General features: G+C 35.3%; 5 protein-coding genes across 7 annotated transcripts; 1 reads left to right on the forward strand and 4 right to left on the reverse strand.

Annotated features, from left to right (window-relative positions):
• Window positions 1-1,578: 1,578 nt before the first annotated feature.
• Window positions 1,579-3,832, reverse strand: LOC101246904 (uncharacterized). The gene is made up of 2 exons (XM_004252808.5): window positions 3,670-3,832; window positions 1,579-3,560 (listed from the first exon to the last, which is right to left on the reverse strand). Exon 2 carries the CDS (start codon window positions 3,144-3,146, stop codon window positions 1,764-1,766), a length of 1,383 nt encoding a protein of 460 aa, XP_004252856.1. The 5' UTR covers window positions 3,147-3,560; window positions 3,670-3,832; the 3' UTR covers window positions 1,579-1,763.
• A 1,366-nt stretch (window positions 3,833-5,198) lies between these two features.
• On the reverse strand, window positions 5,199-8,405 carry LOC101250487 (uncharacterized). Of its 3 annotated transcripts, none has more exons than XM_004252821.5 (2): window positions 8,128-8,405; window positions 5,199-6,079 (listed from the first exon to the last, which is right to left on the reverse strand). In XM_004252821.5, the coding sequence occupies exon 2, from the start codon at window positions 6,053-6,055 to the stop codon at window positions 5,498-5,500; it is 558 nt and encodes a 185-aa protein (XP_004252869.1). In that variant the 5' UTR covers window positions 6,056-6,079; window positions 8,128-8,405; the 3' UTR covers window positions 5,199-5,497. The 3 variants fall into 3 exon arrangements, with proteins under 3 accessions (XP_004252869.1, XP_004252870.1, XP_069148760.1); XM_004252822.5 differs by having other exon boundaries at window positions 6,467-8,199; XM_069292659.1 differs by lacking the exon at window positions 8,128-8,405 and adding an exon at window positions 7,576-8,083.
• Window positions 8,406-8,851: 446 nt separating this feature from the next.
• Window positions 8,852-12,431, reverse strand: LOC101249900 (uncharacterized). Its single transcript, XM_010316373.4, has 2 exons — window positions 12,282-12,431; window positions 8,852-11,659 (listed from the first exon to the last, which is right to left on the reverse strand). Exon 2 carries the CDS (start codon window positions 11,645-11,647, stop codon window positions 10,946-10,948), a length of 702 nt encoding a protein of 233 aa, XP_010314675.1. The 5' UTR covers window positions 11,648-11,659; window positions 12,282-12,431; the 3' UTR covers window positions 8,852-10,945.
• On the reverse strand, window positions 8,910-9,696 carry SAP10 (stress-associated protein 10). Its single transcript, NM_001345930.1, has one exon. The coding sequence runs from the start codon at window positions 9,590-9,592 to the stop codon at window positions 9,110-9,112; it is 483 nt and encodes a 160-aa protein (NP_001332859.1). The 5' UTR covers window positions 9,593-9,696; the 3' UTR covers window positions 8,910-9,109.
• A 333-nt stretch (window positions 12,432-12,764) lies between the features above and the next one.
• LOC101247800 (protein PELPK1-like) lies at window positions 12,765-14,030 on the forward strand. Its single transcript, XM_004252811.5, has one exon. It carries the CDS (start codon window positions 12,765-12,767, stop codon window positions 13,788-13,790), a length of 1,026 nt encoding a protein of 341 aa, XP_004252859.1. The 3' UTR covers window positions 13,791-14,030.
• Window positions 14,031-14,402: the final 372 nt, after the last annotated feature.

Raw genomic sequence — 14,402 nt, forward strand, 5'->3', positions numbered from 1 at the left:
CAACTTTTCACTTTGGAGCTTCCCACTTATAATAATATATGATTGAAGTTTAGATAATCTTTATCAAATTCATCCTATACAATGCCTTCAAATGCAATTTTAGTGACAATGAAATGACCTGGTAATTGTAATCGCCCAAGTCGAAGTCAATTGAGAACCCTGAGATCTCGAATTTCAAATTCTTTGCAGAAACAAAAACACTAGGTAGTGTATGTACAACACGACTACATGAGCTAGTACCTGTTGCTAGCGGGAGTGGTTATTCCACGTACCAAACAACCCTTAAAGTGTAGTCCAAGAGTGTCTAGTATGCAGGGGAGAGCTTTCATCAGAAAACAGAACACAACAGATTGTATAACACAGAGGAACTAGCCTGCAGATTTCTAAATTAGTATGTAATTTGGTTTGCGTACTAGATTATCCCGGAATTATGGTCCAAGGATTATAATCATTGGGCTAATTTATCTCACATAAGAGATGGTATAAAATAATCAAGTTTGATGGGATATTCGAGATCAAGCTTGGGATAAAATTTATATTGTGTTCGTTTAGTAAACCTTTCCTACCAAACAGAAGATCAATTTTCTCTCAAGATCAATCTTGGGAAATCATATCTTAAACAACCCTTAAAAAGTGTAGTCACTGGGATAAATTTGGGGAGAGGTACAGAATGATAAACTGCAAAATATCAGCATGAAAGGATAGTGTCTCTGTCTAGTAATAACAGTTTGGCAATGCATAACAATAGTTTTTCAAAGTTATACATGCATCTCCCTCACTGTGTGTGTGCGTGAGAGAGAAGGAAAGGGAAAGGGGAATATAACTCTCATAATCCGAGAGAGAGAGAGAGAGAGAGAAATGGATGGGGGAAAGGGAGCACTATGGCGGATGCAGGATTTTCACCAAGGGAATTCAACGTATACTACACATAAACCAAAAAACTTGACCTTGTATATGAGGTGTGATTTTCTGGCGAACTAGCTCTGCCAAAGTTTTTGATTCTGCAAAGGAAAAGCAGGGGTCGAGGGGAGTTACTAGGCAGCTACTGCCAGTTCAGAAGCTTTGAATAAACAGAACTGTATGGGAAAGACTGGCCTATTTCAACACCAAATATGGATGTACAACAGAGCATAGAAAGTCTAGACCAAGGAACATCATAGGTGATCTCCAAACTAAACAAATAACAAGAGGTGACATGATGCTCTAGACATTTAATACATAAACAGACACTCAAACAAACTTTGTAAGCATATCTAGACACCTCAACTTGGTCTCAACTTTCAACTAAACACTAATTCATCCCACTGTGCCATGTAGACACCCGACAATGATCTGACATCTAAATTTTGAAGGTGTCTAGATGATCATTTGCTAGTAGGAGAGCTCAACTGACAAAGTGGAGACGAGTTGAGGGTTCTTGATGCACAATACTAAGTTTTGTGCAAGAATGCCACTGCAAGACAGAATATCACAAAATGCAAGTTGGGTCTGGTTCTTAACTAACTTTTAACGATTAGAAGGCACACAAGATTCATATTCTAAATGATATCAGATAGAAGTTTAGACAAACAATCAGAGTATCCAACCATGACTTTCATATAGCTGATGCAGTTAATATTAAAGAAAAATACTAGGACAATTCGAAAGAACAGATTAACAAGTTTGCTGCTGCATGTTAGCTGTAAAACATTTTAAAAAGATTTTACAACAAAAGGGGGTGATGACAGGCTGTCAAAAACTTGGAGATTTCCGATGCTTACTAGCTAATGATACCTAGCTGCATCAAGCTGATCTCTTCCCATCGGTCTATCTAAGCTCAGAGGTGCAGAATTGAAAGAAATGTTGGGCTTTGTACTGTCTAATTCGTGCTGCTTATGCTTCAGTTGCAATGCCATATGTTCATTCTCCAACATTAATTTCTTGTTCTCCAGCCTTTCAATTTCAAACTCCCTGTCTTTCTTGCGGCAGAACCTTTGCCACTTAACCTGACGTTTCTCCAACTCAAAGGCTTCAGCCTGGATGCCAATCTTTTCCTCTTCCAGTTGTAACATCCGTTTCTTAATCCACATTTTTTTATCCCACTGGGATTTTGTAGGGTCATGAAAAAACTCATTAATTTCAGCCAAAAAATTATCATTCCCGTTAATTTGTGGCAAGAAGTAGCCATTTTCTTCAACTCGTCTCATTCTCTCATCAAAATCTCCAATTTTACGTGCATCACCATCACCATGGTTATCATCCGATTCATCATCATCATCATCACTTTCATCATTTTCTTCAGCTTCGTCTCCCTGGGAGCCATTATGATCTTTTGCACACGGTGCTGCAACAGGTGAAGAGTGAGCTGGAAATTCAAGATCATTGCAATCAGGTATCTTCTGCCCATTATGGTAAGCACACATCTCTCTATAAAACAAATGTTTTGAGTTAAGTATCTTTTTCACCGTGTCCTTGGCCTTGGCTGAAAGCTGCGGCATGGAGTCCATTAGAACCGGATTTTCCACCACAGCACAAGAAGTACCCCTCCCAAGAATATCATTCAATTTCTTATACCTCTTATTCAAATCATTAAACTTATCCTCACACTGCTGAGGTGAGACATGACAACCGTTACTCATCATTATTCGGGATACTGTTTTCCATTTACCCTTTTTCTGAAGGCAAGCAGATTTTCTCTTCAACCCCACTCCAGGACCTTCCAAACTACCATCATCTCCAACACAAGCAACTACTTGTATAAGAAGCCTAACAACATTATCAGTCCATTTCATTCTCTGCCATGGAGATCCCTTCTTCCCCGGTGCCCCACCGTTGTTCTCACCATTTCCATCCTCATTAAAGCTAGGCTCATCCTCGTCACTCGTATTGCTATTAGGATTATTACTAGTATTATACACAACATTACTCGGCCCAACTGCTTTATCCTTCCCATAAGCCATACAACCTTGTGCATCCATCAAACCTATAGTTTTTTCATGTTCAAGCCCCATTTTTGCACTCACCGACGATTGAACATTATTGTGGTTCATCTGATGACCAAGAACTGCATTATTACTAGTTGATTCAGGTTGTTGCAGCATATTCATCCCCAAAAATCCACCATTATACCCAGATAAAAAACCACCACCCATACCAGAACTATTCATTATTCCAAAACCAATTTGTAACTTCTCAGAACAGATAAATCCCAACTTCACAAATCATAACCAAAAATCAGCCCTTAAAATCCTTTTCCCTTTCCTAAAAACACATCCTTGAAACTCCCAAATAACTAAACTAAAAAAAAAATCCAACTTCACAACCAAAAATCAGCCTAAAAACACATTCTTGTAACTCCCAAAATACTAAACTTCAAACAAAAACATCTATCTCCCACAATTCATCATAATCCAACATGCCAACAACTGAATCAGCACAATCCAACAAACCCCAAACATAAAAATTTAATCTTGAAACAACTGATTCAGATAAACCATAAGTTGTTACCCATGAAAAATTCAGCACCAGCTTTGCTCGATAAGAGTATATACAAAGAACCCATGTTGGGGCTTACATAAATCCTGTCAAAATCAAATCTTTCACAAACCCAAAAAGCTAAAACAGGTAAAAACAAATTCCAAAGACAAGAGTAGCAATAAACTGAAACTTAGATAAAGTTACAATTTTTACCTCTTCAGTGATCTGACTATGGATTCTTGAAGGAGAAATGGAGGGGGAGAGGGGGAGAGAGAGGGCAATGGGTCCAATAGTATAAAGGTAAATTGGGGAAGAAGAATATTTATTAAGTACTGTTTTGGGAGCTGCTAAATCAGCAAATCTACCAATGAAAAGTGGCTTTGTCAAATAATTCCTAGTTTTTAATTTGTTTGTCTTAGTTTGACTTATTACCGAGTTTTAAAAAAAGTATGCCCTCTCATTTTATATTATGTGACATTTTTTTATTATTCGAGAATTAAACAGTTTAAATTTAAAAATATTATATAAATTGAAACGAAAGAAATAAAATAAACTTATTAAATATGTTACGTAAAAATTAAAATTAATAAATTATCAAAATAAAAAAAATATATTAAAAAGAAAAGTAGGAAAGAGCAAATTAAAATAAATAATACATTTTTGTTTTCTTCATTTATTTTTTTTGGTTAATTATTTTGTACCTTCTTTAGTTTATGCGTAAATGGTAATTTATGGGACCTTCCTAGCTCTTCATAAAAAAGGATCATTTTGGTTCAACATCAGAATATTAAAGAATTATTAAAAAAAGTATATATTGGATAATCAATTTTGTTTTTTATGGAATAATTATATAGAGATTTTAATTAAAAAAAGCTATACTGATTTTAGTTAATATCTTCAATGATATATGGGATGAAAAACTATGAATACCATTTACTCATGAATGGACCAATAAAATTTGAGCTCAAACAATGTCTATTAGATATATTTCAGAAGATTGGTGGACTACTATACAAGAAAACTCAAGATAATTTTGAATTCTCTTTTCGTGACTTATAAACCCTAAAAAATTACATGTGTTTCAAAAAACTATGAGTCTCATTTACTAGGTCGTCAAGAATGCCACAAAATTTGAGTTCAAACAAAGCGAAAATAATGAATTAATACACACGAAAAGTCGAGACAACCATGAATTTCTGTTTTGTAAATCATAAACTCCAGAAGAAAAAAAAAAGTGATGTTTGCTCTTAAAAACAATGAGTGTCATTTACTTGATTTTATTTCAAAATTTATATCGAAATAATTTACCTTATACCTTGACAACCCGTTACCCATAAAAGTTTTGGAGGTTTTAGTGTCAGTATGGTTCAATTTAATAGTCTTAGTTTCAACCCTCTAAGAATTGTTTCTACCACATGATCATCTTGGCATGTGTTTATCTATACTTAACATTTAACATGCTGTCTTTGATGTTTTGTTTGTTCATGAAAATGGGTGTCTTTAAGAAACATTTGCAGGTTGTAGAATTCATGTTGCTGGTCCCATTGATATCATCTTGACCAAGTTTGTCATGTTCCAATTTAGTGGACATGACACTCCTTCAGATATTGCATGTCTAAACACAATAACTAGTCTTATACAAGTTAGAGTCGACTTATAAGGTAAAGATGAAACATCTTTGTTTACAAGGATCACTTATCACATTTTCTAGTAATATAATATCTGTGAAATCGAACAGATAGTATCTTCAACAAGGCTTAATATTCACATCAGCAAAATTAAGTTCATTTGTGAGTCATTCACATAGAATGTCTACACATTCAAACTGCAAGGGTAAAGTAATTTTTTAAAGTAAAATTTCCTCACAAAGAAGATATAGGATAACTTAGTTATTGCATCTACTGTAGCTTACAAAAAGTTCAGAAAGAACGATGACATTCGATCTGCCAACCAAGTGCTCATCATAAACTCACCTCTCACGTTTAAAGGAGGGGGCGGATGGTAGCGTTGAAGGAACCTAATGTATAGTTCAAATGCTAAATCATGCTGAAATGCCTCTGGATTCAGCTTCAAGGTACTTGCACATTCGTTCCATTACTTCTCTTCCCTTTGCGCTGTTGGCCTGAAACTTGTCCACACACTTCTGTTCAATTTTCTCTGCCATTGAAGCCAGTGCTGATAAGGGCTTAATCCTGATACTCGTTTCCTGCTTGCAGACGGTCCATAACTTTGGATTATCTGGATGAGGGTCATATCTGATTTTCTCTTCCACTTCTATGTACTTCTCCAGACTAATGTTTCGAGTGGAGAGCTGCATGGACCGAGATTGGGCATCAACAACAGTTGATTCTACACAGTGGCAGATGTCTTGACGAATGATTTTGCGGAGGAACCATGGTCCTGGTGCATGAATAGTTATGGCACGAGTCGTATAAAGCCTCCCTGAGATGGAATCAAGCTTGTGGTTCAATGTGTCAACTTCGAGGATATGCGATAGAATGCGCTTGTTCTCAGGATCAGCAAACTTGCGCCAGGATGCAGAAGTTACTCTTTCCCATGGATGCTTATATGTGTGCTCTTGTGAATAAGCTCTGACCATCTCGTAACTTCTGATTTTCTAAACCTGAACAATAGAAACAGTAAGCAAATCAGGCAAACAAATGTCTATCGACAATGTGAGTTATAAACAAATGACTCTAAATGTTTTGAGCTCAAAATTTGCTTAAACACCATTCTACCAACACACTTGCATAAAAAGTACCCAATCTTAGAATCAAGTATATTATTGGTACAGGATTTTCCAAAACTTCAGTTTTAAGATTTTAGGAAAATATGACCACTGATATTTTATTTTTGATAACCGTGGTGTCTGGGCTAGCTTGCGCCCACCTCGGCTAATTCCACATATGACCGTTAATATACTACTCTCTAGAAGAAATTGAAGATCTTGTGACCCATCTGTTTGTAGTATATACAAGAGACATATCAAACCGAATAAACAAGAACTTACTTTTAGCAAGTTGAAACATGAATGGAACAGCTCTTTTAGCTGCAATTACTTAACCTTTATTCCATGTTGTTGTTTTAACACAATGTGCAGTAACTTGCAAAGTATCCCAAATAACCAGCTTGAGCATGTATAATCTTAATTCATTTGCATGCACAAAATCCAGTTACCATCCCACCAAAAAACAAAAGATTTGGCAAAACAAATAGAGACATCAAAGAGTTGTCTGTCACCAATCCAGCTTCTTAGGTGTATACTCTTATAGACAGCATTAAATCACCTCAACTGAAGTTCGAAACTAGTAATTCTCCTGAAAGTCCATGGACCCCTCCTCCCTCATTCTTTTCTACTCTCCCACAACAGTGGATATCCACTTACTCTTCTTTAAAGAATATCACAAAAACATCCTCCCATTGAAAAGGGAATGTGCCTTTCGCACCATTAGAGAATTTGATGAGGATCAAAGACTTAGGTACATAAGCCCCTCTATATGTACCATCACTCATAGCCTTGCAGTAACATTTTATCAAAAGCAACATACTGCTTTGAATGAAACTCAATTCCTTTTCAGGCGAGTCACACACTCCAATGATCACACACAACCAATGATCAGCATTCCAGCAAGAGTACAAAGTACAAACCAATGATCACACACAACCAAGGAACCTGGAGTGTTCTAAAAAAGCACACATTGGTAACAAGACACTCAAAGAGCTGCAAATAGGCAAAAAAAATTTATAACTGAGAAATCCCCAAGGGAGTGTTACACAATTCGAAACAAGGAGGATAATGGGTCCACCCCTCTATACCAAGGTTCAAACCTGTGAATCCACACATCACAAGAAGCAACTTACCACTAGACAAAGACCTGGGGGGTCCAAGACAATCTTTTTAAGTAGAATTTCTTTACAGCAGCTGGAATAGCCAATTCATCTACAAATCTAATGATACCAGTCGCCAAGACGAATTAAAGATCAAATTTTGCCAAGAAATCCGAAGTGCTCCAATAAACCACAAGAGTACGAAGTAAAAATCAAAAAGTCCTCCACAAAGTGTTCTAAAAAATTGCACACCGCAACAAGACAGACAAAGAAACACATACACAAGCCTACCTTCTACATTAGCTGACATAGCTACTTCATCAAAATCATGCTTACAGAAATCGGATAATACCAGCCGCTAAGGCATTGAATAAGCACTTTGACTGATATAAGAATCTGAGCTACAAATCAAATATCAAACGAAATCTTAGTAACTCAATTGATTGACTACCTCGACTCTCACCTTTAGCTCCGTTTCCCCCTCCCCTACCCCTATAACAAAAAAATCATCTTTTTAAGAAAAAATCGAACATTTTGAAACTGAAACTCAAAGGGGTCTTGGAAACTTCTCACACCCTCATCAAAACACTCGATAAAACACACAAAAAACAAGCCAATTTACATACAATTTCAAATACACCACCTCAAACAGCTTCTTGATCTAAACAAATCAATATCAGTGTTATACCAACAAAATCAGTTAAGACCTCAAAATCTTAAATCATTGGGATCAACACCGTCAATTCTTTATTTTTTTTGGTTTTATTTCATTGAATCACATTTAATTATAGCACTAATCACCATAAATCAAAAAGGGTATTCATCAAAGATCAAAAAACTAACCTTTTTGTTGGAAATCAAGCGCCCACAGAACTCAGAAGAGAAGAGTAATGGAAAACCGCTGTTGCCCTACCTACTATAATAGTGATTTTTCCATTATTATATTACAGAAATGAGAAAACTATTGTCACTATGGAGTATGTACAACCCTTTAAGAACAAGAGTACAACTAGTGAAGCAGAAATATCAAATCTGTGAAATTTTGCTCATATTGTTTGCCACGTGGATAGAAGAGTGTGTTTTTGGCTAATATTCTTTGAGGAAAAAAATTATTTGAAATTGAAATTAAGTTATTGTTCTGGAATTAAAATTTATTTAGATATTTTTGGGGAATAATATTTTAAGTTAAATTAAAATAAGGAAATGTTTTTCCGCACTTTGAATACAAGTTCGACTTGAATAATTGCTGATTAATACATATTTAGTAAAACAAAACATAAAAGTATGTAATTATATCAAAATGGTATAAGAGGATCGTTTTTTACACGTAAATTTAAAATGGAGCAAACACATAAAAATTATATTAACGTTTAATAATTATTTACGCTTATTGAAAGATAGATTCAATATTGCGATCATCCTACCACAATATTTACATCGCAAATGATTGATAACTAACACATGTTCGTCCATTCCAACTCGAAACCTTTTAAATTGCCTAAGAGGAATTCATTATAAAATATTATAGAGCGAAACCTCGATCGAAGAAAAATTATAATCCCATCGATAAGAATAATAAATAATTTTCATGTGAGAAAATGACACAAGTACAACGCAGCACAAAGTTAAAAGCAAAAAAAAAAAGGATGTCCACTAACTTATTTTAATAATTTTAATAACTTAAAAATGACAACAATACCCTCATCCATTCGTCAAATTTACAACACAACACCTCCACCATTCATTTCCCACCCACCCTTGACTGCTTCAACAACTTTGAAAATACCCAAAAAAAACAAAAAAAAAAAACTTCAGATTTCCAATTTTAAACTTTGAGAATTTTTGCAGCTTTCACCACTGGATTTTCCTTAGCAATCGCTTCACGACCAGCTGCTTTGTAATCGTAACTACAGTCATGTCGATCGGAGTACCTATGCTCCGAGCAGAACACTTCCCCACACCGGCACCGGAACGGCATCAATCCGACTTTCCTCCGGCAACCCATACCAGAACATCGGTTCGCTTCTCTTTGCCTCTTAACCCCTGTTTTTCTACCAACCAGATCCATACTTTCCGGCGATGCAGCTGATGTAGATCTCGATTGATCATCCATACTAGAAACCTTCAGATCTATACTCTCCGTCGACGATCTATCAGAACGCTTCAGATCTGAGATAACAGCAACTGAGAGGTGCGTCGTCGTAGAAGGAGGCGATGGTGAAGGTACCGGTAGAGTTGGAGAGCATAGAGGGATGGATTCCGGCACCTTCAGCTCGGTTTCTTCTTTCTCTCTCTTCTGCGCCGCCATGATGGAGAGATTTCTAGAGAGAGAGAATGGAAATGAAATGGGAATTTGGGGTGTTGGGAAGTGTTTGGCTGAGGAGTTTTAGAGAGAGAGAAATGGGAAAAAAAGGAGAAGTATTATTATAAAGGAGAAATTAGAGATAAAGTCGGTAAAAGGTCGGCCATATAGTTTTTCTTTTTTTTTAAGGAAAAATCAAAATTATGATATATATACATTTTTAAAAATAAAATTAAATATGTAAGCTTTTGTTATGTGCGGAATTAGATTGATAAAAGTGTATTTGTGTTATATATTTATATATATATTTATTTTGTGAAATTGAGATAATTATTTAAAGTAGAAATACTTTTATGATAGAATGAGAAAGTGAATTATTCTATTTGATTTGATGCATGCATAATCAAATTAATAGTATTTATTAGGTTTATAAGTTGTAAGTATGGTTAGTTTACCTAATTTTGCACATGTTAAATAAGAATTTTTAGAATTTAAAAGGTACTCCAATTGTGTTTAGACTTTTAGATAACAGTAAAATTGAACAAAATTGAGTGTTTTCGAGGTTCATAACTTTAGATATTAACCATATGGTCAAGCTTCACTTGTTTCAAATGGTTCACAAGAGAACTTAATAGAAGAAGGAAATGAGGTAATGCAAATAAGGATGATATTGAGTATATACATATGAGTAGTTTGGTTCACGGGATAAAGTGGACGATAAACTTAGTATTACGTGGGATAAATTAATTCAATAATTATAATCGCATAACTGTAATTCCGAGATAACTCGATCCATGAATCAAACGACCCCGTCTATCTTTGTGAACACTTCTAAAGAACATGGATATCCCTTCGTAAATTTCTCTTTACTAGGTTGCTCAACTGCAACAGTGCAAAGAAAATTGTCTGAATGCAACTTTTCAACACTTAATTTGCTGCATTTAGCATATAAAAGGAGCTAATGACAGTTCTTTATGAAACATGTAGGATAAATGCCACAAGGTAAAAAGGTTCAAAATCAGAAATGAACCCTTCAAAAATACCGTGAGATGTGTCCGATCCTCTAAAAGTAATACATTTCTGGAGAGTCCAAGCAACGAAATCCTTGGCAAGCGATTCATATTCATCGGAATTAAAAAAGGAAAATTAATAAGGATCAAATCAATTGAATGTATGTAATTCTTAGCTTCACACCCAAATTGTGTACTCATCCTTTTACTTTTAAGCACTGTTTTTCCCACTCACTATCTGATGTGGGACAATGTCTCCATATAATTCATCAAGTTAACTACTCTTAATAAGCATCCAAACCAATAAATTATTTCACTTCACAACTATTAATAAGGATCAAGTGTTTGGCTAATTCCCTACCAGTTTTGACCAATAACTTAGATTCTTCAGCTCCAAGTGGCTATCAGAATCTCTCCAAAATTTGATAATATGAAGGCTCTCTTCTTCAGTTGATCTTTGAAGGATAATTCGAGATGCATAACCCTTCTTTCTCATCTCAAGACATATTTCTGAGGGTTTATTAGCAGTAAGCGTGACCATATATAACCAGCCTTTCTCTGACAAAAGATTGTTGGCAGCAGGCAGTATTTTATCAATAACGCTTCGACCATTCTCCCCTCCAGCCCATGCCGAAGTGATGCCTTCAAAACCAACTTCGTCTTCAGGTGTAGGAACATAAGGAGGGTTCACAACCAGCACATCAACTGATCTTGCCAAGCGCTTCTCAAGTCCAGAGGTAATATCAGTGTTTACCAACTCTGCATAAACCCCATGAGCATCCATGGTCTCACGAGTCACCCTTATTGCATGAGGGTTGATGTCTGTTGCAATATAGTATGGAACAAATCCTTCGTCTCCAAGCATAACAGCAAGGGATGTAATAACGTAACCACTACCACAACCAATTTCCATACAAATTGAAGGTTTCTGTTGTAACATGTTAGTTCGATCAGCTAATAATGCATCGACCAATGCAAACGAATCATCACATGGTTCATAAACCTCAGGATGTGAACTCACTAGTGGGATTTTAGCAATTCTTGAAAGCATCTTAGAGAACTCCTGCCAAATGAAAAACAAGGCCTTAGCAACACACCTTTCTATCATCTACCACAAATGCCCTTCCCCAGGCTGCAAATTTAGCCAAAAAGGGGAGGGGAGGGGGGACACGCCTACCCTCCACGCCTTCTATCTAAGGTCATATCCTGTCCCCAATATTCTTTATAACCAACCTCTACACAATTCGATATACAAAGCAATACTAATTTGATTCTCGAGTTGAATAAAAAGCCAAACTTGGTATCTAATGAATACGCAAAGTTGATACCTCAACTACAAATTCATTCATTCTTGATATTGGGTGTGAATTCAAGTTGCACAAACAAGGCGGCTCAACCCTAAAGCCACTAAACGCCCAGAAAAATAAGTTACAGAAACACCACAAAAAAGGCAGCTCAAATACGAAAACATAGGTTTGAACAAGAGGTAAGATTAAACGAAAAACCAAAAGCAGTGAGCAGACAAAAGAGGATAAGAAAAAGAGACAACCAGATCTGATTATGCACATATTTGATGCAATTTTAACTTTATGGGTGTTTATTAAAAAGGCAATCTTTACATACTTATTCATTGAATTTGAATAAAAAAGCAATCTTGCTACTCAATCAACATAAAAAAAAAATACCTGTGATTTGCTGAAACCTCAAAAAGTTTGGACTTTCAGTATTTGATAGAAACAAAAGATTGGTAAGAATTTCAGCAAACAAAAAAGAAAAGTAGGTTCTTTGTGCAATGGCGATTGAAGAAGGAGAAGGGAAAATAGTTAATTGTCATTCAGACACACTGAAGTTTAAAACCTATTCATCCAAACCCCCTAAAGTTTGGATAATATCTTATGGTACCTTAGAACTTCAAAAAAAGGTTTGGATTTAATTTTATAAAATAATTAAGCCAAGAAAAGGTGTATGAATTGTTCATGGCTTTCCATTATCTCAAAAATGTTAGTGGAACAGCAATAAACATACATGTTTGGAATTATTTGAAGTATCAAGTCATTTTCTTAGTTTACTTTAGGCTATATAAACTCCTAGTTTCTCTATTCTCAAATACACAAGAATAAAAAAAAAAAAAAAAAGCTTATCTAGCCTTGAGAATCCAATTCTTCCTAATGGGAAGCCAAATGAAGAAGCAATTTGCTTGTGCTTTGGCATTTTTCTTGATTGCCACATGCACTGTGGCATATTCACCTTATGAATCATCAGATTCAACATACAATAAAGTAACAACCAAAGAAGTCAAAAGTGAAGACTTCAAGGTACCCTCAGTGTCGGAAAAGGAATATAAGGAGTCATCTTTTCCAAAATTTGACTATTTTAAGAAGCCATCAGTTTCAGATGATATCTACAAAAAGGAGTCATATGTTCCCGAATCTAAAGAGTCATTTTTACCAAAGTTTGACTACTTTAAGAAGCCATCAGTTCAAGGAGACAACTACAAGAAAGCGTCCTATGTTCCAGAGGTACCCACGAAGGCTAAACTAGAATATAAGGAGTCATCTTTTCCAAAATTTGACTACTTCAAGAAGCCATCAGTTTCAGATGATAGCTACAAAAAGGAGTCATATGTTCCAGAGGAACCCTCAAAGGCTAAACCAGAATATAAGGGGTCATTTTTACCAAAATTTGACTACTTTAAGAAGCCATCAGTTTCAGAAGATAGCTACAAAAAGGAGTCATATGTTCCAGAGGAACCCTCAATGCCTAAGGAAGAATACAAGGTACCTGTTTTGCCTAAGAATAACTACTTTAAGAAGCCATTAGTTTCAAAAGATAGCTACAAAAAGGTGTCATATGTTCCAAAGGTGCCCTCAGTGCCTAAAGAAGAATACAAGGTGCCTTCTTTGTCAAAGAATGACTATTACAAGAAGCCAACAGTTTCAGAAGATAACTACAAGAAGGTGTCATACGTTTCAAAGGTACCCTCAGTTGCTAAACCCGAATACAAGGTGTCTTCTTTGTCGAAAAATGACTACTACAAGAAGCCATCAGTTCCAGAAGATAACTACAAAAAGGTGTCATTTGTTCCAAAGGTTCCGTCAGGTCCTAAAGAAGAATACAAAGTGCCTTCTTTTCCGGAAAACAACTACTACAAGAAGGCATCACCTTCTCCATCACCGCCACCTCCATATTATTAAATTTCCATTTTTCATGTTCTAACATGTTTCAAGGAACTCCTCCAGCTCAACATATATAACTCATAGAGTTCTCATATTATGAGTTTTATTTCAAAATTTGTAATTCTTTATTTGTATTATTTTCCTTTCCCATTCCGAGTTGCAATTGTTTTGTTATTTAATTAAACTATTTTGTATTTTGAATATGTTCGAAAGATTGTTTATTTCAATTAAATACAAGTTCTTTTTATTGAGAGTTTATTTAGTTTCATCAAACATTTTCCAATTTCTTCACTTAAATTTTAATAGAATGGAACATAACAACCATCAGATACTTCAAAATAGGTAACTAAAGGATTGAGTGATTCCAAGAGACAGGGTACTCTCCAGATATATTACTCGAAAAATTGTAAAATACGTCTAATCGTAAAATATATTATATTTATTTTGCCAAAATTTTAAGCTTCAAATAGAAAGACGAAACTTCTAAAATATTTTGAGAATTTTTAAAAGGATTCGATTGACTTAATTATCTATTTGGTGGGGGTTCGATCTTAGTCAATATGTTCCAAATAACAAATAATTAAGCCAAACCAAAAACATCTAATATATTACATTTAAAACAATAGCTTC

The sequence above is a fragment of the Solanum lycopersicum genome, chromosome 12 (genome assembly GCF_036512215.1).
Source record: "Solanum lycopersicum chromosome 12, SLM_r2.1".
Lineage (NCBI taxonomy): Eukaryota > Viridiplantae > Streptophyta > Magnoliopsida > Solanales > Solanaceae > Solanum > Solanum lycopersicum.